Source organism: Egretta garzetta, unplaced genomic scaffold (assembly GCF_000687185.1).
Source record: "Egretta garzetta isolate BGI_Z169 unplaced genomic scaffold, ASM68718v1 scaffold230, whole genome shotgun sequence".
Classification (NCBI taxonomy): domain Eukaryota; kingdom Metazoa; phylum Chordata; class Aves; order Pelecaniformes; family Ardeidae; genus Egretta; species Egretta garzetta.
In genome coordinates, this window is record NW_009258281.1 from 2,115,626 (window position 1) to 2,138,922 (window position 23,297).

General features: G+C 42.2%; 1 protein-coding gene across 1 annotated transcript in view; it reads left to right on the forward strand.

The window, feature by feature from the left end:
* The window catches only part of MYL1 (myosin light chain 1), an 18,683-nt gene extending 873 nt beyond the window's left edge, over window positions 1–17,810 (forward strand). The window contains exons 2-6 of the mRNA XM_035891938.1: window positions 11,126–11,153; window positions 14,419–14,562; window positions 16,163–16,336; window positions 17,177–17,254; window positions 17,782–17,810. Of these exons, the coding sequence (XP_035747831.1) occupies window positions 11,126–11,153; window positions 14,419–14,562; window positions 16,163–16,336; window positions 17,177–17,254; window positions 17,782–17,810 (453 nt within the window). The remainder of the gene's footprint in view (window positions 1–11,125; window positions 11,154–14,418; window positions 14,563–16,162; window positions 16,337–17,176; window positions 17,255–17,781) is intronic.
* The last annotated feature ends 5,487 nt before the right edge of the window (window positions 17,811–23,297 follow it).

Consider the following 23,297-nt stretch of genomic DNA (forward strand, 5'->3'; position numbering starts at 1 on the left):
TAAAAAGAGAAAAAAAACAGAGTTAAAAAAAAAAAAAAAAAAAAAAAAGAGGTATTTGGCAGTTTCATCTATTTTCACGTGTATTGTACAACAAACATTGATAGAGACCATGAGCTGAAAAGCCACGGATGGAAGCATTTCAAGTGATTTCCTCTCAGCTTTACAGGTTTGCTCAGAATTTGCAATTTGCTGCAAACAAAAGCAACAAAGAGGAAGAGTCTTCCAGAGGTTTCCCTCTGACTGCACTTCTCATCTCATACTGTCTTTAGACTTTGCATGCCAACTGATTGTTGCCTTGTCTCTTCAAAGATAACTCCTCCATGTTGGGAAATTCTTTACTTAGGATGGAGGAGAGGGAGGTTAAGCAGTTAATGAAATGAAGAGACAGACCAGTTTCTCTGGGTAGGACTATAAATAGTTATTCTCCACCTACCTGACAAGCCGATTGGCCCTGGGACCAATTTGCTAAATTCTACATAAGGAATCGTGCCCATTACGGAGAAAAGAAGGAGTACAAAGACTCCTAATAGGATCTACTCATTTTCACCTCATGATGAATTCTGTTTCAGGTATCTTAATACATATAGTCCCAAGATCATGAGCCATTTAGTGAAATTTCTTGAAGTTTATTTTAATTTTCACAGTCAGTAGTCAGTATTTTTCTGAAACAGTATGTAGCTTCTCATAAGACTGAAGCTGAACCCATTGGCAAAGCAAATAAGAGTAAGAAAAAAAAAACATTTTGAAATACTTCGAGCAAGCATAGTAAAGGCTGCACAAGAAGCCCACTGTTTTTGAGAATACTGTCTGAAAGTTAGATTAGACCTCACATTTCACTTGTCTCCAGAGATGAAGGTGAATGCAAGCTACATTTCCTACTAAATAATTTAATATGATTTGATAGCTTTCTATGTCCAGTTCATTAGGAGAAAATAGAATTTTCAACTTCAGTGATCCTAGCTAATCTATCTTTACATAAATAGACTTACTAGTATATTACCAGCTAAAAAATGGCAGGCTGCAGAGACTTAGGCATCTCTGCAGTTCACTCCTTTACCCAGACAACTCTCTATTATAGCAGGAAATATATACTGGTAGCAAAGAGAGAACGCTCCAGGTTTTGTCATATTCAGCTTGATAAAAGAAGATAGTCTCCCTAAATTTTCTTTCTTTTGAAAGATAATACAAGACAAAATATTTTCCTCTTTGAAGGGCGGGGGGGAACCTGGGTTAGTATGACAAAACTATTAACACTAACAGCAGCATGCAAACATTACTATTCCTATTTGCAAATAAGTGAAGATATGAGCAGCGTGATGGAGGTTAAAGGACGACTCTGCAATGCAGTGGGTGGCACAGCCCCCTGCCCTGCATGTTCATTACTAGCATATATCTTTCTACAAGTATCTCCTCCACTCTTCATCATGCCTTTCCCAGGCAAGGAGCAGGATGCCTCAGAGGTGCTGCAAGGGTGGACAGAGGCCCCCCTGCAGTGAGGGAGTCTACCCAACCACACAGCCATGGCTGCAAGGTGATGATGCAGAAACCCATGCTGCCCATGAGGGTGATGCATGTACCCTCTATCCCTGATCTTCCCCTCTCACCTGAGACCCCACATCGCTCAAGGATTGCCCAGGCAAACTGTGGTACCTCCAGTGTTGGGCTTTTCAAGAAAGCACCAAGAACAACCATGGTGCCTTTCATCCTGCCCTGGAGCAAGGGCAGGGACTGGACAACCTCCCAAGGTCCCAAACAGCCACCCCCTGGGTTATCTTTTTTCACCCTTTGAGAGCTCAGACAGTGAAGGGAAACAATGTCTTCTGATAAATGATTTGCCTTGGAGATGTGTCAGAGTCAAGAATCAAAAATTTCTGAGTCTTATCCCAGTCCCTTAATTAGCATCAATTAATCCTGAATCCTTCCATTCAGTGACCAAAGTCTCAGCATGGGAAAAGGCACAGCACCATTTCCAGCAAAACTTTGGAGCCAGGGAGTACTTAAAATTAAGACTGTGACCAGGACTAAGTGAAAAATCCTGTCCTGTGAGCACTTTGAATGAGGGCATCAAGTGGGCTCCCCTCCACTCCCCAGGGGAATTAGCAGCCATGCGAGAGCTTGCTACTAATGAGGGATGACTGGGAATGCCAGGCCGTGGTGCCAACGATGATTTGGGGAGCCACACAGCAGGCGAACATACAGAAAAGCTTTGTCAGATTTTATAAAGAGACATCCAAACCCCTTTCTAACTGTTACAGCTGGAGTGGGTAAGGGTAGAGCTGCCTAATAAGGGTTTACAGCAGCCAAAAAAAGCCACATTTGGCAGTGTACTACATTTTAAATTGGCATCAGAGATCATAATATTCTCCAAAACAAACAAGAAGATGGTTTACAAACATGGCTAGTGATTCTTTTGGCGGTACCCCTCCTCTCAGATGCACTGCTTGGCCCATCTTCAGGGCATCTGATTTTCTGAGCCTTTTGGGGTGCACACTTAAAAAGTCAGGTGCTTTTTTTTTTGTTTTTAAAGAGGTCTCAAGCTGGCTTCCTGCAAATGCAGGCACCCCAAAATTCCCTGTCACCATCAGAAGTTGTGACAAGCTTCTCACCCTCTTCTGTTCTTTTTTTCCCCACTTTAAATTAACCCAATTAAAGCAAATATTTGATGACTTGCTAGTACTAATAGCAGCTAGTATGGGATTTTCTGTTTTTGAGCACCATCTATTGACTACAAAACTGAGTCACAGGAATACCTAACTGCTAAAGACTCAAATCTCTACACTTAGCCCCTCGTCAGCTCGCCTTGGCTTACAATACAACAACCATAGGAAGAGAGTCAAGGCAGGGAGGAAGAATTTGTTTTGAAGTGAAAATTTAAAGACTGTTTTTCCCCTATTCAGGAAACAACATAAAAGTCAATCTGCTCTGCATAAGCCTTTCCAATTTATATTTCCAATTTTCCTTATCACTAGTATGGCCCAGATTTGAATGATAGGTACAAATGTTAAAGATTAAATCATAACTGACAAGAGAAGAACAGGGTAATGGATGTATCTGAGAGTTACCACCAGGAACCAACCATGATTAAAAGCAAAATGACCATACGGGTCATTTTCTTAAGACACCCCCAAGAATTCTGTAGTAAAACTGGCCAAGGACAGTCCCAAAAAGATAGCTTATCTGTTTTGTCAACTTCCTTCTCCCACACAAGCCTGAGAAGAAATGTTGAGTTGATGAACAGTACTACTATGGGTCTATATGTGCAATAACTGGGATGAGACATTCATGATGAGGATGTCTCATGCTTGGTTTTGCAACTGAGGCAGTGGGAAACGGATAAACTTCATATTGCCCAAATCGGTTTAACTTAGTCCCTATCCCAACAAGAAAAGTGTGTTGTTTTTTTAACTGGAAGTCTAAGGGCCCTGCCAGCACACACAACCAGTCCTTGGGCCGAGCCCAGGCTCATAGCATTAACTGTGATATTTTGGGATCTGGGTGCTAGAGATGCTGAGTGCAGTGCTTCATAGGCTTCTGCTCTGCAGATGGTGATCTGGATGTGTAGCACTCTGATCCGGTGTCACAGCAGGCCCTTTACTTTGAGGATACACCCAAGTATCCTCCCTTGAGCAGAGACAGAGATTGAGTTCTTGCAAGTATCCATGGTGTAAGTGATGCTCATTTGGTACAAAAGGCTTTCCATGCTGGTGTTTTCAAGACTGAAATCCCAGGACACTGATTATGCCATGCCCAACTCCAGATAAGCTACCTACATCTTTAAGGGAAAAGTAACAGTTATCAACTAGTAAAGACTTGCTAAGGCCTTGTGTAACTGTGTGATGCATGATGAAGCCTGCTCCTGCATGGAAGCAAACCTGTGTGATTGTTTGGTTTTAAATACAGAGCTCTTAAGGGAGTAAAAAGAGTTTCTCCGAATGTCCTTAATTCTTATTACATTCACTACTCAAGTAGGTCACCTCTGAACAGACAGAGAGAGAGAAACTCACTAAAATGCACTGACAGAAAGCTGCTGGGCTGGAGGGCAAGCAGGACTGCAAATGTCAGCTGAAGTGCTCGGAGAGTAATTGCACAGCAGACAAACTCCATGTGAAGCTGTGGAGTGAGAACAGGAATGTTAACAGTAGCTTCACTCATAGTGCTAAGGGCTTTCTTAAGGACTGGCAGGTTTTTGCCTGAAATTTTTGGCACAGGCCTTCAGATTACACCTGATCCAGCTCCAGCAATGACTCCAGAAAGATTCCCTGGGGTTGATACACCCGTTGGACAAAGTCACCAGTCCCAAGTGCCCTTTCAGGTAGGAAGAGGACAAGCGCAAATATGACTTAGCCTTAAGAGATGTAAAGGTGCCTATCTAATGCCATCCAGACCAGCTTCCTGATACCACTTTGACCACTGAGATACGGCAGCATTCAGGATCCACCCTGGGATAGAGCAGCCCCAGCCGAATCCCTTGCCCCTGTGAACCCCGCCACTGATGCCAGACGCATGTTGCTGGCAGTTGCTAAACCGCTGCATGGGTAAGGCATGGCATAAAGGTGTCCCAGGACAGGTAACTTGGACATCAGGCTCAGCTACACACCAAGACATCCTTTTGGGACACTGTTGAAAACCAGAGGGAAAAGTAAACAGAAAAGCCACCACTTGGTTTTCTTTACAAAGTTTTCATAAGAACTTTGCCTCCTTTTCTTCCTGAAGTGCTGCTAAGCAAGGAGTCCCTCAAAAGTAGGGACTGTCCATATACATTAGCAGACACTTCTTATGTTGGCTAACATCAAAAGTTATTTGGAAAATAATGGTTTTTTACAAGATTCATTCCTAGTAATTCACAGCTTTGGCAGCATTTAAAAAAAATACCCATAGCCTTTGGAGGGCCTGGGGAATGACAAACTTTGATTGAAACAGTGGAATTTAAAGCAAATTACACAGAGAATAACATTTCAAGAGCTCACAGAGTAATTTCAAGTGTTAATTGCAGTTGTGTGGCAGAGCCTTTCTCCCATCAACTAATAAATCAAAACCCCAAAATATTTCTAAAATAGTGTTTTAAACCCCCTTAGAGCACAGAGAGATTGTAACAGATAGTAACAAGATATCTGAGTTTACCTTAATAAGGCAAGAAGAAGGTGACTAATTTAGCCAATGACAAGTACAGAAAGAAGTTGTCTGTAAGGAGATCTGAAACAACCAAGCTGGAAATTTGCCCCCACCTCACTGAGGCTTTATTACATTTTATAGCCGCTGCCAAAAAGCACTTTCAACTGGCTGGTTTACCACATAGCACTTAAATGTCAAGTAGCAAGTTTAAATAATGTTAATACTCTAACACTGCCACTGGGAGGCACATTAAAACAACAAATCCCTCTGAGAGGAGGGCTCCAGAGCCTCACTTTTCCATGCACACCCTCTCCATTATACACATTCATGCAAGACTAAATGCAATTAGAAAACAGACACTTTTACAAATGAATAGACTATTTCAGTTGGAAGGGACCCACAACAATCATCTAGTCCAACTGCCTGGTGAATTCAGGGCTGACCAGAAGTTAAAGCATATTATTAAGGGTATTGTCCCAACACCTCTTAAACAGGCATGGGGCATCGACCACATGGGCCATTGACCAGAAGCCTGTTCCAGTGCTTGACTGGAGTAAAGTAAAGAAATGTCTCCTAATGTCCAGTCTAAACGTTCCTATGGTGCAGCTTTGAACCATTCCCACACATCCTAGCACTGGAAACCAGGGAGAAAAGCTCAGCACCTCAATGAGCACAACTGAATGCATTTCCACCCATGAAGCTAATAAAATCTGTTCAAAATGGTATGATCAACAGTGCAGCTAGAGCACGTATCACTCCCAGACATTTCAGAAGGGCATGTTAATTAATTGGCAAGGCTCACCCCAAAGTTTTTGCACAATGGTAAAGCAACTGTGAGGTTACAAGCTTTAAAAGTAAACAAAATGGAAAGTTACACAGAATGCTTATAAAAATTCAAATTCATCTGTCTGTAGTTAAGTCTAATAAACTCAAAGAGATTTTGAGCTATTCTTCCAAACCTCATGGTATCTCACACATGCAATTTTCTCTCCTATATTGACGGTAGTAATTTTTATTTTTCCTTCAATTGTATTTCCAGGCAGCCCTGTTCTCAAAACAGAGTTCTATTTCCTAAGAGCTCATCTGGTCCTAGTGTTTCTCTGCCTCATAAAACACATGAGGCTAAATCCATCAGGCTGTTGATTCTTACTTAAATGAGAAGTAGCCTCTAAAATCTGCAGCATTGATCGCACAATCTATCGAACTGGGGAGAGGGATGGGAGAACAACAGCCTGCTTCTCAGAGTGGTTTGAGCGCTGTGTAATCCTGCACTCAGTGATGTCTACTAGAAAATATGTGCAGCTGTATTAATCAAGGAGCAGGCATTAATGGTGAGCAGATATCGTATGAACTGCTGTAGGCACAATCCTAGCTTATCTCCACCCAAAAATAAATAAATAAATAAATAAAAATCCTTCTAGTCGTGAATAGAAAGCTAAATATACAATGAGTAACCTAGGGGACTCTTCAATTTTCTCCTCTCTAATTTTCCAAGACATCTGTTATGTTCTCAGTCTCTTCTGCAGAGATAATACCTTGAAATATCTGGTGACTCTCTAATAAATTCCTAAGATTATTCCCTTCTCCGTAATTCCCCCAAAGGGTAACAAGCAGATAGAGCGTGAATGCTTTAACTCCCAGCAGCATCTTCTCCCAGGGCTTTTCTCCCTGTCCAGACATTTACAGTGAGCACAAAGTGACTGTCACTCAGCATGGCTGTACTCAGTGTACTCAGTTCCAGAGCCCACCAGCCTAAATATGTGAGCTGAGCACCACAATGCAGAGGTCAGGGCCCTATGGCCCAGGAACCGGTGATTTCGTTGGGAAGTTAGGAACCTCACTAGAGTATTTGGAAATAAAGAGTTATGTGGAATGGGTCTTCTGCTTAGCTGGGGATACAAAGATGCATACAATCCTATCCATCCCACCCTATTTAACTGGGACCTGGTCAAAATGCCTCTATCTAGCAACAGGAAGGACTAGAAAGTGGTTACAAACTATACAGTGAAAAGCCCTAATCTTCAAAACAAAACAAAAAACCCAAACAAACCCCCCCAAAACACACCACCTTTTTCTTTGGCACAGATAACCTTCTGGATAATAACTTTGTCTGTAAATAAGGGCTAAACCAAGTTAGAGAAATCCAGGGCCTTCTGGTCTTTCTATGTGTTGCAGTTCCTTCAACCTTTCATTATTTTTGCTGGAGGACTGGGGAGGAAGGGGGGGGGGGGGGTTTTTTTTTTTTTTTTTTTTTTTAAACCTAACTCCCTGAAATTTCAACATTTTCCTTAAAGCGCAGAGACTGCAGAGAACACTGCCAGGATCAGAACAAACATCAGATCACTGCAAACTACTTCTTTCTACCTTTTGAAGTTTATGAAAGCGCCTCACAGAATCAGAAATCTTACCTTTAATTTCTTTTAAGGAGTGTTTGAAATATTTTCTATACAGAGGTCACCTGTAGGTGCCCTTACTCAAAGCAAGTAGCATTTTAATCCCCCAACAGACCCTACTGGCTTAAAGCAAGGTGATTCTTAATTCAAGTGAATGCAATCTGGCGCATGCTAGAATATTTCTCCCCAGCAAAACTCTTGTCTAATGCATTTTTATTCAAGAACCAGTAATAAAATGAAGGGCTGATGTGGTGCTGATGTATTTCCTCATCTAAAATCTGATCAAAGTCTCATGTGGTCAAAAGATCAATATGCTTATATGTAAACCCCTCTCAATTTATACATATTTGATAGCCCATTTGAACCAAATGGCTAATCCAGGTATCAGTTTTCTATGCCCAAGACAAATGTGCCTCAATTATTTTCTGCTTGGCATCTCAAGTCTTTTGGGATGAGTTTTGTTGTAGCCAACCATAAAGCTAATCTGGAAGTAAGAAAAAATGTTCAAGAAAATTAACCAGTTTTCCTTGAAAAAAATTTCTTTTAAAAATCCTATTTTTAGGCAAACATTTTCCAGTTGCCAGCACTGGAGAGCAAGAGGCTGAGGGCAGAAGGAAAATTCCACAGGAGGCAACACACTGCATTGACCCGGGCAACATTTCAGCTCTGCCAAAGTCTTTAGAAAGCTCCTCTACTAATGCATTGGGACTGATGGCCAAGATCTATATTAGCTTTCTCACTGCTCAAGTTCCAGCCCCAGCTAGTATTAATCAGGAGGTCTGCACTGCACTAAACTTATGTTAGCTAATTCAGACAAAAGCATGAACCCCCTTTTCTATGCAACCACACCTGATCGTGGCTACATTTTGTCCTGAATACATCCCTGTTTCCACAGGCTATTAGACTGCAGAAAAGCAGAAAAACCAAAAGGGGAGGATTGGCAGTGGAGCATTTTTCATACTCAGTATATTTGCCAGCTATTTCTCCAAACTGCAAATAATCTGTTTGGACAGAATGTTTTCCAGCTAAAATGGCGAGCTTAGAAAATTCTTTGCAGTTGCATCTTTAGTTTTTAAAATAGGAGGTAGGCGGTTAATGTCTCAAATCCAATCAAATATTTTGACCTATTTTGATTGGTCAGTTTAAAAAAACCCCAAACCACAACAGTCAAGTCTGCTTGGATTTCATTCTTTCTTTCAGAGCCATCCATATAGTGAAAAGAGACATTCACAAAGGTTACGCTTATCTTCAGGGTAACTAAGCAAGCTACAGGAGAAAATTGCCCTCACTAATCACATTTTGTCATTAGAAAACCAGGATCAGTGAATGCTCAACAAAGGAAATCAACAGAAATTAGAGAGGGGATTTGAGTTTGCAACAGGGACTCTGTTGTTGTCACACAATTCCCACCCCGCCTCCATGACACTCTTGACCCAGTTGAGGTGACAGGGAAAGGAAGAAGTTTGGAGCAAAGATTTCTAATCCTTTTACAATGTCTCACAGCATCGGTTGGGAGATTTAACCTGGGCTTGGAGGATGCTACACGGTGGGCCTAGATCTTTGCTACTAAAGAAGCTGCAGCCTCTAGCTCCTGCAACCTACCTAGGAACTCCCCACTTGGAGTTCCACCATGACCACAGCTTCTCCCTTGCCTCCACATCACAAAAACCTCACCAGCACCTCCTCTCACCACACCAGTGAGCTCTGAAGCTGGCATGCTAGCCACTAGCACTAGAGGAAGAGTGTCCTAGAGAGCACAGGCTACTGTCAGTACAAATTTCCCACTGCCCTGCAGAGTACATCTACACATCGGCTGCTGACCTAGAAATACAGTTGGATCCAAAACACATGGATTAATTTTCTCTTAAAAATGTTCAAAATTTGGAAAATGTGACCAGTGCAGAGGAAGAGCTTCACAGTCAGACACCACCTCTGTCAATAGGTTAATCTTCTGCTCAGTGCCAACAATTGGATTGCACTGAGCAGACAAGCAGCAACACCACTTATCTAACATTGAGCACTATATCATCCTTACAAGGGGTTGAGCAAAGCCTAGCGAAGATACGAGGACCATCCAGCTGCATCTAACACAACCTGCAAGCCACGCATAAAACCAGCCAGCTGGGCAAACACGTGGCACCGCTCACCGTCAACGCTCCTTGCTCACTGACTTTATAGAGTATTGGGGAAATAGAATCCTTCCCTATAAGGAAGTCTTGATATGTCTGGACAAGGAATATCTCCTCTTGATGGTATGGACCCAGAAAGTGCTGACATGAATCAAACTTACTGCTTGCCCCTCCCTGCCCCTCTCCAGCCTCCTAAAAATAGCCATCATAAGATGTCTATCAAGACATGGAGCCTCCTGTCACTTTGCCCTAAGAAAGCTAAAGAACTCGCCAAGGGGAGGGACCGCTTCCTTCTGACACCTAATCCAGGCAATGCCGTCAGCACCGCCGGATAAATAAGGGGAAGAAAGGCCAGGAAAGCAGGACCACTCTCGAGACCTCTCAGCTAATCCCTCCTGCCCGTCTGCTGCTCTGCTTTTCCAACTCTCAACCATGGTGGGTCCAATGGAAAGCTAATGGTTAGCAGTGAGCCAGAGTATTTTACATAAGTAAATGGGGCTTCTCGCTCTAGCCGGGGGGGAAGGACAGTCCAGAAGACAGTTTAGGTTTGCTTGGCTTTCCTCCTTAAACCTAAAGGACTATGCGAAGTTTTCCAGTTAGCCTCAAGTTCTGCACCAGGCAACGGTAGACATGCGGCTCCTGTAGCTTCAGACAGAAGGGTTACAATTTGCTAGTGCAATGCTAAGCATTTTTTTCCAAATCGGATGCAACCTGCTAAAGTGGCAGAGGAAAATAGTAATATTTTTATATAAGAAAATATCATAGTTTAGTACTTTATAAAACAATGTACTGTCAAAAACTAATTTAAAACTTTAAGGACCTTAAGGAATTGGTTTAATTTCTATGGTAATGTCAAAAAAGCTGCTTGTTAAGCAATATTACTTCAAATGGTCTTAATAAAATGGGTCTATACTAAAACAGTAAATGACCTAATGGTACATTAACGACGTTTTTGTTAGTTAAGAGACTTCAGATTTTTGTTGCTTCTAGCCACAACCCTGGATTTCCCTGGGATGCAGATTTTAACAGAATCTTTAAAAATAGACCTGGTGATGCATTTTTACAAGGGAATTTGCTAGTTTAGGTTGCTATAGCCCAATTACATTAGGCAAGATAGATGTGAGAGCAGTCAGCTACTTTATGCTATTTGCTTTCTCTCAGTGCATTTTCAGCAGTACTAGTTCTCTTTTTTTCTCTCTTTTTCTTCCCAACTGCAGTCCTTCACTCCCGACCAAATTAATGGTAAGTGAAATAAAAGTTAAACTTTAACAGTGGGCAGGAGGGGGAACATAATGGCTACCGAATGCTACATATTCACTAGTCTTAACAGCTCTTTTGCTATCTGCATTACTTCTGCGCATCTGACAGGCCACATTTTTGCTGTTTTGGAAGATGACTCATGGATTGAGCTGGATGCTTTAGAAAACAAACAGGTTCTCCCCCAGCCCCTCCTTCCTAAGCTATTTTTTGTGATTGATTTCCTTCCAACAGATCGAGTTCTCCAAGGAGCAACAGGATGGTAAGTTACAAGAGAGCCGATGTGTTTTACATGTACGTGGGTTCAGAGAGGAGCTACAGGCTCAGAAGTTTAACCTTTACAAAAAGATAAGCTAGGAATTCAGCTGGTATAAATCACCACACTCTTGACTTCAGAGGAGCAGTGCTGACTTATGCTGAACAAGAATCTGACTGTAGATTTACATGTAATTTATCTGGGTGCTTATGTGCTGCCCAAGCTGAGAAGTTTATGCCATGGCATGAAGAGGAAATATGCTGGTGTTACCAGCTCTATCTACTGAACGTTTTTCAGTTGTGCTCCTGTACTGGCTGTTCCCAAGGATGCTGAAAACAGGTCTTGCATTTGAAAGTCATGGGGGAAATAGGCAGACGAAGGAAAACAAGAAGAGGGATTGAGCTGAAAATTTAACTTAGCTGCAGTGATATCACAATTTTACATGAACAGAAGATGCAGGAGGCGTACATGTCACTTTTGCTGGGAGGTGTTGTGGAAGGGGAGAAAGAAAGGCTGTTTTACTGTAAATACATTCATGAAGCATGGAAATAGTTAGCAAATAAGTGACTTGTGTAAACTGTTGCATATAAACACATTAGTCTGGATATGCTGCAATTCTTGAGCTTCTTGTTGTATCCTCTGCTTCACAAGCCACCAGCAAGTTCCAATTTTTTTTCCACTCTGCTAGAAAGAGCCAATTAAAAATTCTGACATGAACGAAAGTCCCCGTTAAAGCTCTGGAAATCTAAGCTGTAGTGTTTTAAATATCCTAAGAGGCGTGTCTGTGTTATATTAAATAATGTAGGTTTTAAAAGAAAAAAGTCAAAAATTCAATAGCAAATATGGTAGACTTCTCACTGTGAACAAAATATTTAGAATGACAGGTACAAGGATTTACTAGAAATCCAGAGGGAGAGGAATAGTTAGAAGCAGGTTTTAAGAGAGCCCTAAACTTTGTGAACACCAGCCTGCTCTGGGTTACACCATCAAAGCAATAGGGACAGGTATAGTGCAACAAGCGAGACTAGAAACAGGTCTCTTTTTGCAGTCCAAACACTCCTGGTCATAAAGAAAATTATTTAGACTCTTCCTCACTTTTTAATTCTAAAACTTCTACAAAAGGGTTGGGAGGGTTTATGGAGAAATGCCATCGATTCAAAGCTGCTGGCATGCATAACAAAGCAAAATATTTCTTTCACCTTCCCTACATATTTCAGATCATCCAGCTGCTGCAATGCTGTGATGACTGAACCAAGCAGCAGAGCAATTAAAAGCTACTTGAGAGAGGGAGAATTTACCAGGAACAGAGATGCCCCACCCTCAGTAACTATTTCCATCCATGCAGGCTGATGCACCAGCAGCTTGGTAGTACCCTCCTCAGAGAGGGATTTTAGACATGCTTATTCCAGCAGAGGTATAAACTAGGACTATATATATATATATATACACACACATATATATATATATATATATATATATATATAAAACCTAAAAGACAAACCCCACAGCAAAGATATATTGCAGTGAAATGAATGCCTGAAAGACCAAAATAAAATGAGGCCTTTTCTCCAAGCTGGGGAGCAGTATTCAGAACCCAGTGAACATAAAACTTTATTGGATTTACAAAACAGAAAACTCTCCTGATGGCTTTGCCAATAGCGAACTGGCATTGTTTTATACCTTGCTCTGGCTAAATGTCATTAATGCACCAGATGAAAGATCAGATCATATGGTATAAATCACTACAGCTCCATCCACCTCAGCTGCTAGAGCAGGAGCTGATATCAAGTGGGTATATTGTAAAGGGAAGCTCTACACAGGTCCAGAAGGCCTTGATTTCATACCCTGCAATAAAAGCTGTAAGGGGAGAGAGTTAGCAGTAAAGGGCTATAGGTCTCTCACATCAGACAGTAAGAGGATTAGTTTCAGATGTATTAGATTACAGCCTAGCAGGCTGACGTCCTGTATCAGCAGTTTTACTGGGTGCCAGCAACTCCTCCACTGAGGCGGTATATGGATGGCTAAAGCAAGAACCTAAACACCTCTGCATCACACGTCTCCAGCACAAGATGAATGAAGACATGATTTGAAATGTGGTTTATTACTCCTAAATCTGCACCAAGGCACAAAGAGCATTCCACCTATACACGCTGTGAAACACAAAGCCTGCCTAGCTGCTGGAAGCACACCACAGCCAAGGGAAAAACATGGTTTACATGGAGCTAAAACATAGCATCACCAGACACTGCAGTGCAGAAAAGATCAATGGCATTGTCCAAGATGTTCTTGGTTTGTGAGGTTTGAAGATAGATTTTTAGCTAGATCCTTGACTTCCCCATCCCCTTTTTTTAAAACACATTTCTTTATTCATTGCAACAAATACTCTAAAAAGCCTAAAAAACATAGTAAGATAATTAACATGGAACTTTGCAACAGAAGATGAAGACCAGCAACACAATGAAGGCAACCGTCTGTGCTGATTTTTGTAGGAGAAATGTCTGTACCCCAAGCCCTTGGTCAGCAGCAAGGGGGAAATAAGTGAATACTGACCACTTGGCAGCACTGAAAGAAGCAAAGTCTCAAAGTGTACACATTGGACATGCACTGGGATAAAGCACCACACAAGTATTACCACTGGAAAAGCTAGATATTCATGGATCTGTAAGAAGCAGGGACAGATTGCAAAGGGCAGACAAAGGAGGGAACAAACAGGACTAGAATTATCACTGTAAGGGAACTTTAAGGGAAAACAAAAGTAGAAGCATTTGAAATCCACCTTACGTTTCCCGTTAGCACTGTGTAGTTGAAAGGCTGGGACTGCAGGCAGGACCCATCTAAGCAGGCAGATGTTTTGCACTTCTAGGTATTTTGACAGAAGAGTCCCAGTCCTCTGGGTGAGATAAGGTGGAGTGGATAATAACATTTTTACCTCCTGCTGCTATGTCATGTAAAGAAACCTATTCTTTAATGGTAATATTTGTAGAAAGCTTATCTTTCCCTGTGCTTAGAATAACTATGGGGTCAATCACAAAGCTATTGAGGGCTATTAGAGCCAGGAAAGCTATGAAAAGTAGATATAAAAGATTAAAAATAGTGAAACCAAAATGTCAGAGGGGAGGAGTTTTTCTTGGGATCGTGAGCCAAAGGTTCCCCTGACTAACTTCCCCGGAGTTGGAATAAAGCCAGGAGACAACAGGCTCACATCTTTGTCAATACAACTTGTCAATAGGGAGCTGCCTGGCTCAATTTAACTGTTGCTTTTCCCTTGCAGACTTCAAGGAGGCCTTCCTCCTCTTTGACAGGACTGGTGATGCCAAGATCACCCTGAGCCAGGTTGGCGATATCATCCGGGCACTGGGGCAGAACCCTACAAATGCTGAGATCAACAAGATCCTGGGCAACCCCAGCAAAGAGGGTAAGTACCTTACAGTCTTTCAGGGGCCCTTCTTCAGGCTGCAGCACTGTAATTAGGCAACATCAATATTTACAGCAGGAGGGAGAGGAGCTTTTGTTCTGATAGGAGAGCAAAGGCAGGGGGAGGCTCTGCAGCAACAATACATGGAATTTCTCCAGTTCCTTTTGAGGAGGATGATGATGGGGAAAGAAGGAAAACCTTCTCCTTAGGCTAAGGAGAATTGTCCGTAGGGATCATTTTGGTGTTAACTTGCTGTAGGTGTAAGACGCACAAATTGCTGCTCACATTCAATCTGTGCCCCTGCCCTCGCTGAGGAGCTGCAAGTCCATTTCTAACAGCTGATACTCAGCTCTTCAGGTCCTTCCAGCTCAGGACCTTCTGCATAAACCAAGACATGCTTTGGGACTGGAAACTCACCTGTACATTTCGGCTGGCTGGGGTGGTCTGCTCAAAGCTCCTACAAACCTGGGCATGCTGAGGCATATATCGGCCATTTATTGTAGCAGCCATTTTCTATTTTTCTCCCCTCTTAGAGATAAAAGAAATAGTAAATACTGTAGTCACCTCCTCCTAACAAGGATCTAGCTGCATATGATCCCTGATTTCAGTCATGCATAACCATATTAAGATGGGCTAAATGATATCCAAACCCTCAGGCCTGGTAAAGGCAGCACTGAGGAACAATTCAGAAGACATGAGTTAAGCATTAGCACCAGCAGGAAGCAAAGAGCAGAGGACTAACACAAAAGTGAGACCATGACAGTACTTTAAGTGACTACAGCAATAACTGACAGTGATTTTTATATAGCTGGGTAGTAAAATAGTTTCTGTAAACAACTGTAGATTCAAAAGTCTCTCCCATGTTTCCATCTATTATATTTCATCACAGTCCAGATGAAGGCTGCTTTTTGCAAAGATCTGGGGGGCACAGAGGGGGGCAGGGGGCATCGGAGAAGCTTTTTATTTGGCAGCCTTGCTCAAACAAAAAACATTTGGGGAAGGCCTCACTGAGGACTGCAACTTCCAGAGCATGAGACCAAAGGGGTTAGATGCACTATGCTTGAGTCCTTAAACCTCCACACTGAACATGTTAAATTTGGACTCCACCCCCGCTGGACATTCCTGGTTTTAATTAGTTTATTCTTTTGCTAATAGTCTCTGCTACCACATCCAAGAGACCCTGAAGAGGTCAGTAACATGATCTCAGCAACTTCAGGGGCTTGTCTAAGTCTCAACGTCCCACTCTCGTTACCTTTTTCCACGGCTTGGGGTTCAAAATTTCGGTTTCAATGTATACTGTAGTCCCCCCACTCCCAAAATCCTTTCAAAGATCAACTTGTACAGCAAGTTTCATTTCTGAAAAATACAACATGCACACAAGCATATAAAATTATGTGAGAAGCGGGGTGGAGCAAGGATGTGAAAATTAACCCCCACGATAAGAAAGAATCCAGAAACCACTAAAACCTGAGGCAAAGACTAAAGGATAGAAAGAGGTGCGTAAATGAGGTGGGGAGGCTCTCCCACATTTGAGGGTGAATATCCCAAAAGAACACATGTAGCAGTATCTAGCATGTAGCAACTGGTGCTTTCTTTCCAGAGATGAATGCCAAAAAAATTACGTTTGAAGAGTTCCTGCCCATGTTGCAAGCAGCTGCTAACAACAAGGAACAGGGTACCTATGAAGACTTTGTTGAAGGTCTGCGTGTCTTTGACAAGGAAGGCAATGGCACAGTCATGGGGGCTGAACTCCGTCACGTACTGGCTACTCTGGGTAAGGGGTCATCATCTCTGTGAGCACTTCAAAAACTGCTGCCATTTGAAGGCATGAGAGAGGGAGGAAAGATATTCTAATCATGTTGGAAACGTAGGAGGCTACAAAGCCAGACAAGACTCTGGGTTTCCTAACTGGGAATTGTAAGAAAAGCGGACACAAAACATAGTAGAAAGCCCAAAGGAAAGGGTTTGGTTTATTACTTCTAAATTCAGACTAGGTATTAAAAGTGCCTGTTATTTGAGGATAGAGAGACTCATGGAGTATCTCCGAGTTGGAAGGGATGCATAAAGATTGAGCCCAACTTCTTGCTCGTCGCAGGACTACCTAAAACTAAACCATATCATTCAGACACTCCTTGAACTCTGATAGGGTTGGTGCTGCAACCACTACCCTAGGGAGCTTGTTCCAGTGACCAACCACCCTCCCAGTGAAAAACCTCTTCCTAAGGTTCAGCCTGAAGCAGCCTTCATACCATTTCCTTGTGTCTTATCACTGGTTACCAGAGAGGAGACCAGCACCTCCCTGTCCGCTGCCTCTCTTGAGGAAGTTGTCAAGAAGTTGTATGAAAAGGCTGGATGCCTCAGTGAGGTAAAACACAGGGACAAAGATAGAGGATTTGCCGCACAGTTTCTTCACTCTGTAGGAATAACTAAAATGCCTGTGTCTATACGCATGTGCAAAACTTCTAAAGAAAGTTAAAAGTAATAAAGCTCAGTTCAGTTATAGGTCTTTTTGTTACTAACTCAGAAAACAGGGAAAGCTTTTCAAAAAGCTTGTAGGGTTTAGCCTTGATTATGTGTCTGTGGAAGAATTAACCGAGCTCTCTCCACTCTCCAGGTGAGAAGATGACAGAAGAGGAAGTAGATGAACTCATGAAAGGTCAGGAAGACTCCAACGGCTGCATCAACTACGAGGGTAGGTGCAAACGTTCAACACCCTCTCACCCTACGTTTTTTCTCTCTCCCTCTCACAGAGTTTCACTGCAGTTGGCTTTTAGCTTCTCAGCCAAACCAGTCAGACAAAGCTACAGCTGAGTTAGGTTGAAAGGCTTATCCATGAAAACGACAGTTGCAGTATGCTTAGCTTATAGTCACTCTACTCAAAAGACTAGATTCAGCTGCAGCAGAGACAGCTACTTCAGTCAGCTCTAGACACTGACTTTCTGTAGAGCCGTCGTAGTGACTGGAACCAATCCTATAGCTAATGCTTAGACAAAGTGCTCTATTCATCACATATTTAGTGTTATCACACTTAAGCAGGAAGAGAATTTGGTTTGTACAGCATTAAACACTTACAACTTTCTATCACAATGTTGGGTCAAGTCTGATCAGGCATGTGTGTTTTTAATGCCAACAGCTCAGGAACAGCTATTATTTTTAAAGGTATTTCCCAAAGTAACATTTGCTGCTCCTTCTAACTAGCCTATCTGTATTTTTCCACAGCGTTTGTAAAGCATATTTTGTCTGTCTAAGTGGACTTCCCCAGATACCAAATGGTATGTTCTTCTCATTTTGCACACTTAACCTTGTCTGTTTGCTATGATTAAAGGCTTCTACGTGCCCATGGTCAGATTTAGGTTACAAAAGCAACCTGACACCATCTTCCAAATGATACAAATAGAACAAAATGAGACTGTTGTCCAAGAGCAAAGAAAACAGCACTGTGGATTCTTGGGTCTTGTTCACAGCTCTGTAACTGGTTAGAAATTGTGTTCAGTAGATTTTTCAAACACACTCAAACTGTGAAAAGAAATGCTCAGTTTATTCATGAGCATGGAAACGCTCAGGCTTAAATATCACCCTAGATCTCTGTTGTCATACAAAATTAGAGTTTAAGCTATACAAACTGACAGCCTGAGACATTTATCCTATAAGCACATAGAGAATTGTGGGGTTTTTTTTTTAAAAAAAAGAAAATCAAAGCAACACCTTCTGATAATTTGTAGATTTCTGTAAAGACAGAGTAGCCTGAATAATTGTGTGAACTACTGAGAACAGCTCTTCAAACAAAATAATAATCTGAAAAAGAGTATTCTAACAGTCATGATCAGTAGTCAAAAGAGGGCTTCAAAAGTACTAGCAGTTCTTCTACAAGCAGGGAAAAAACAAAAACCCCCACAACCTTGATACACTGCTATTTTGTCCAAAGAAAAACCCAGCAGCTGTCTTTAAAATGCAAATGTAAAATATCATAGGTCTGTGGGATTATATGAACTTAGTTACTCTAGCCCACGAAAGACACGTTCCCAACTCCTGTGTGAAACAACAAATACCTCAAAATAGAAATCAAGGGCTCAGCTTGTCATTTTGCAAGTGTTTCTTCAGCCAACATTAATTTCGAGTCCAACTCTCTCATTTCTTCCCAGAACAACTCAAATTCAGAAAGATCAGATGGCACTCAAGATTTGCCTGAAATTCTTGTCACCATCAACATGGAAACTGCACAGAACTGGATGATGTGCCTCCAACCTCATCACTTTTTACCAGTGCATCCATAGGTATCACCTCTGGGTCACTACACTTCCATTTAAAAAACCTGAACTTTCACCAAGGCAAGCTAGATGGAATAAACTGCTACTATCCAGGATCCATCCATCCCAATCATCTCTTTCCATGTTGTTTGCATTGAAACATTGTAATCTCTTGGAAAAATAAAGCATCAATAAATCCCTGTGGTCACTTTGTGGCTATAAAGTCTTTTTTTCCTCTAAAGCTGTTCAGTCCCACTCAAAGCAGCACTCAGCACTTCATTTATTTTCTCTGTATACTGTATTTCACAAAATAAAGTTTTATGGAAAAAAAATGTAGACATCTCCAGGAGGTCACTCTACTTAATCTGGATGAAAAGCGTTTTCTTTGGGGACTGGGAGAAGGAGTAATTAGGGAACTACCACCTACATGAGCACTTAAGCATTTTTGGGATAAGGAGACCTGGTAGCTGGTGTCAGAACAGCTCCCAAGGTGGCACCTGCCCTGGCACACCAGGCAAGACCCAAAACCAGCTAGGGTGGCCCTGCTGCGAGTTGTGGGGGCAGGCAGAGCCATTCTTCCCAGCAAAATCTCCTCTGTAATGCTTCAACAGCAGGTCCACAACACTATCAGGAAGGGACCCTAGCTACTGCATGTATTTATAGCTTAATGGACAACTAGAAAAAGCAATCAGAAATATCAGCCACCCTGAAAGGCTCTGTATCTGGGACCTGCCCCTGGGGCAGTCATTCCCTGGGTCATGCCATGAGGAGTCCAATTAGCTCTTCTGTGGGAATAGCCATTGCTCGGGGAAGTATTGTTTCCTGTACATCTCTGCCCTTAAATGTAGCTCCTCTCTCTTCTCCTTAAGCATTCATGAAACTGCCTTAATCCCCAACTGAGTGTCAGCTTGTTCTATTAAAATCCGACTTCGCCTTATTAAGTTACTATGCACGAAATGCCCGTAATTCAAGTGCCAACAGGTGCAGCAGGGCACAGCGGGGGCGGCTGGCACCAGAATAAACTGCAGCCGTTGAAAGAACAGCTGCCCCTTTTCTGAGGCTTCCCCAAAAAAATCTCCCATTTAAACCCTCACCATGCTGGTAGACAAGGCCAAATGAATCTCTGAATTATACCCTGACTTATGCCAGCAGGTAGTTTACAAGGGGTTGCGGTAGCTACCCGCACAATGGGAAAAACCCTTGAGAGAAGGAAGAAAAAAAAAAAGGAAGTTGTTATTTAACCTTATCTTAAAAAGGCAACAAAAAAAGTGTGAGATGCATTAAAGCAAGTTATTTATAGGGACTCAGCCCAAAGGGCATTTCACAAGGGACTGTTAGACACCTTACTGTTCCTCAACATACTGCCTATACACACATGCTCCATGTGGTTCCTCTTCCAAGAAACAGTGGATCTCAGTTGCTGGGAAAGCAAACAAACAAAAACCAAAACAACATTTCACCATATAGGCTGTCAACCTCCTTTTTACACTGCCCTGTCACACTGCCTTGACATGTGGTCACAGAACCAGCCTAGTCCAAGGCTGGACACAGCCCTAAAGGGAAGACTGAAATTTCCATCATATTTTCCTTTCTGAAATCACAAGTTTTATTAATTTTTAAAATATTTGGAGCACAAGCCCAGATGACTAACAAAATGGGATGACTTCTCATCAGTGCAGAAGTAGAGAGATTTTTAAGCCACCCATTGTTAAAAATGCACATCCATAGTTTTGTTTAAAACAAAATGCCAGATTATGAGACATAGCCAGCCTGACAGTATTTCTCTGAACTCTAATTGCAAGGAACCAACATAGCATTACCTAGACTACTCTCACTCCTCAAAAATTAAAGCAGAAATAATTTTTATAGACAAAACAGAAGAAAACAAAGAGAATACTCCTTTCCCGTTAAACTGAGTCTCAAAGTATTTCATAGAGCTGCACAGGGAATCGATTTTATGCTATGCAAAGGTTGTAGTAATTTTAAAAAATCCCTACCCCATAAATAATTTTTAAAATAATTTTTAGAAATACCCACAAATGTTCACGTTCTTATAAGACCAAAACATTCTGGGGTGATCTTAAATAATTCAGCCATTTATAAAGAATGGAGAACTCCTTATATACCAGCCTCTTTCAGCTAGTGTCAGCTTCAACATAAACAATTTTTTTGTTTTATTATTTATTTTCAGAATGTAGAAACAAGATATTTTGGAAATTTAATGACATTGGGTTTTTTTAATTGAGAAACACACCAAACCCTCTCTTACAGTCAGCTTTAATTTCATCAATAAATCCCACCCAAATGACACCCAACCCAAAAGCACAGTTTGCAAATGCCTAAACAGCTCTGGTGCCTCATCTGTAGGAGAGCACGGAAGCCTCTTACTTTGCCTTAAAACCATATAAAGGTTGAACTTGATTCAACCTACTGCCTCCATACTAGGAAGACAAGCATCGCTCAGAGCTCTGATCCTGGGGAATGCTCCTCAAAAAAGGCTGCTTCCTCTTATATTTTTTGTTCACCTAAGGAAAGAAATACTCCGCATAAGAAGTACCACTGCACTCCCATACAGCACATGATGCACCATGACTGAGCTCCTCCTTTACCTGCAGAGAGAGACTGAAGACCCCGGCAGCTGGGGAAGGCTGCCCTGCATCTGCTCAGGCTCTTAATGGAAAAAGCAATTCTCAGTCCGTCATCCGACACCTCTCGCCATCATTACATTTGCTTTGTATTTTAAATAGAACATTGTTAATGAACATACTTTCCATTACCCAATGCAACTGACAGTTTAACTAATCAGGAACAAGGCTAAATCCCTAGAGAAAGGTCAAGCTGCAAATCACTGGTCCTTGCTATGCAGCACTAGACACAGCGACCAGCACCGTGGAGCAGGCACCCTACAAAACCAAGGCAGAAAGCTCAGAACAATTGAGGAGAGGTGGTCACCAAGCCCAAGAACGTAATTCTGCTCTTGACACAGGCTGCATTGATTGAGAGCAGGCTACCACCACACATATGAGCAAAGACACCTCCACAGCTGTTTCTGCCAGGCCAGGAATAGCTGAGAAGCCCTTCTAAGAGGGGGACTTGTATGCACTGAGCGGGATGGATTTCAGTCAGCAGGGAATGGCAAGAGGAGCAGCGCCTCTCTGTCTAGCACCACTCGAGGGTCCAGATCCTTGGCTAGGAAAAGGCAGAGGCTGTTTTGTACTACTCATGGTGCTTTGCTTTGGAGGTATGCCAGGCCCAAATGGGCTTGCGTGGCTATCCACACTATCAATGCCTGCCAAAGAGACCGTCAGGCATAGCCTCCTGTCCCCATTGCCCCACTCGTATCACAGGTGCTTTCCTCTTACATGCAGGAATCGAGTGTCAAAAACATGGACACCGAGCTCTTAAAATGAAGGACGTATTTTAGCATTCCATCAATGTTCTCCCTAGTCTTGGACTAGAATTTAATTTATTTTAGAAGAACGGTCTCCAGACATTGGTTGGTGCAGTTCTGTGGGGAAACAGAGACCAGATGGACAGAAAGGGGCATTTATCCAGGGCATCAAAGCACAGCAGACAGGAGTGCCTGATGTGTCAGGAGTTATTTACTGGTCTTACAGCACCTGAGCATTGCACACAGCACGCTCCACCCACTGCTCCAAGCTCATTTGGGCAAAGGTTGTTCAGACATGTCTCCTCACAACCCTCTCTGTGTAGCTTTCTTTTCTCGCTCCCAGGAGCTGCTAGACACTGGTCATTTCTCCCTCTCACCTACAGACTAAGAAACCAAGTAAGCACAACAGCAGCTATGTCACTCTTCCCTAGAGCAAGAAGGAATAGAAAGTGCACTAATTGACCCTAACCCTTCAGGAGCCAGCGTATATCATATACTCACTGCTGCCTCACAGCATCAACCCAAGGCTCTGAAGATTTGCCATCTATTTGGAGACATTTCCATCACTTTTACATGACAGCAACATATGTGATTATTTCCTATTACTGAGGTGCCCGACATCGCTATATAACATCATCTGAGTCCTTCACACAGATCTGCTAGTCCTGACCCTCATGCCATGATGGCAAACCCAAGAAAAGAAAGTTTGGCAAGGACGTCCTCTTTCTGGCAGGCAAACTTGGCTGTTCATATCACTAAGCCCTCTCAGCCTTCGTATCCATCTTCTCTACATTAGTACCAAGGTATTAAAAAGCCACAGTATGTACAACACTCCTGTCTGAACAAACTCCACAAATGTAACCCTCCAGTAAACTGGATTCCACACTGAAATATTTTCTTTTTTCACATGGCTCCTCTCTTACGGTATTTCATACCTTTATTACAAAAAAAGCTGTTCCACTTTAGGTTTTCAATGAAATCTCAGGCTTTAAACAAGACACGTTGAAACAGTCATCTTCCAGGTACAATCCTACTGTCCATGTAGTCCTGCTACTGCTTTATATCTACACCCTTCTTATGCCAGGGAGGCTGACTTT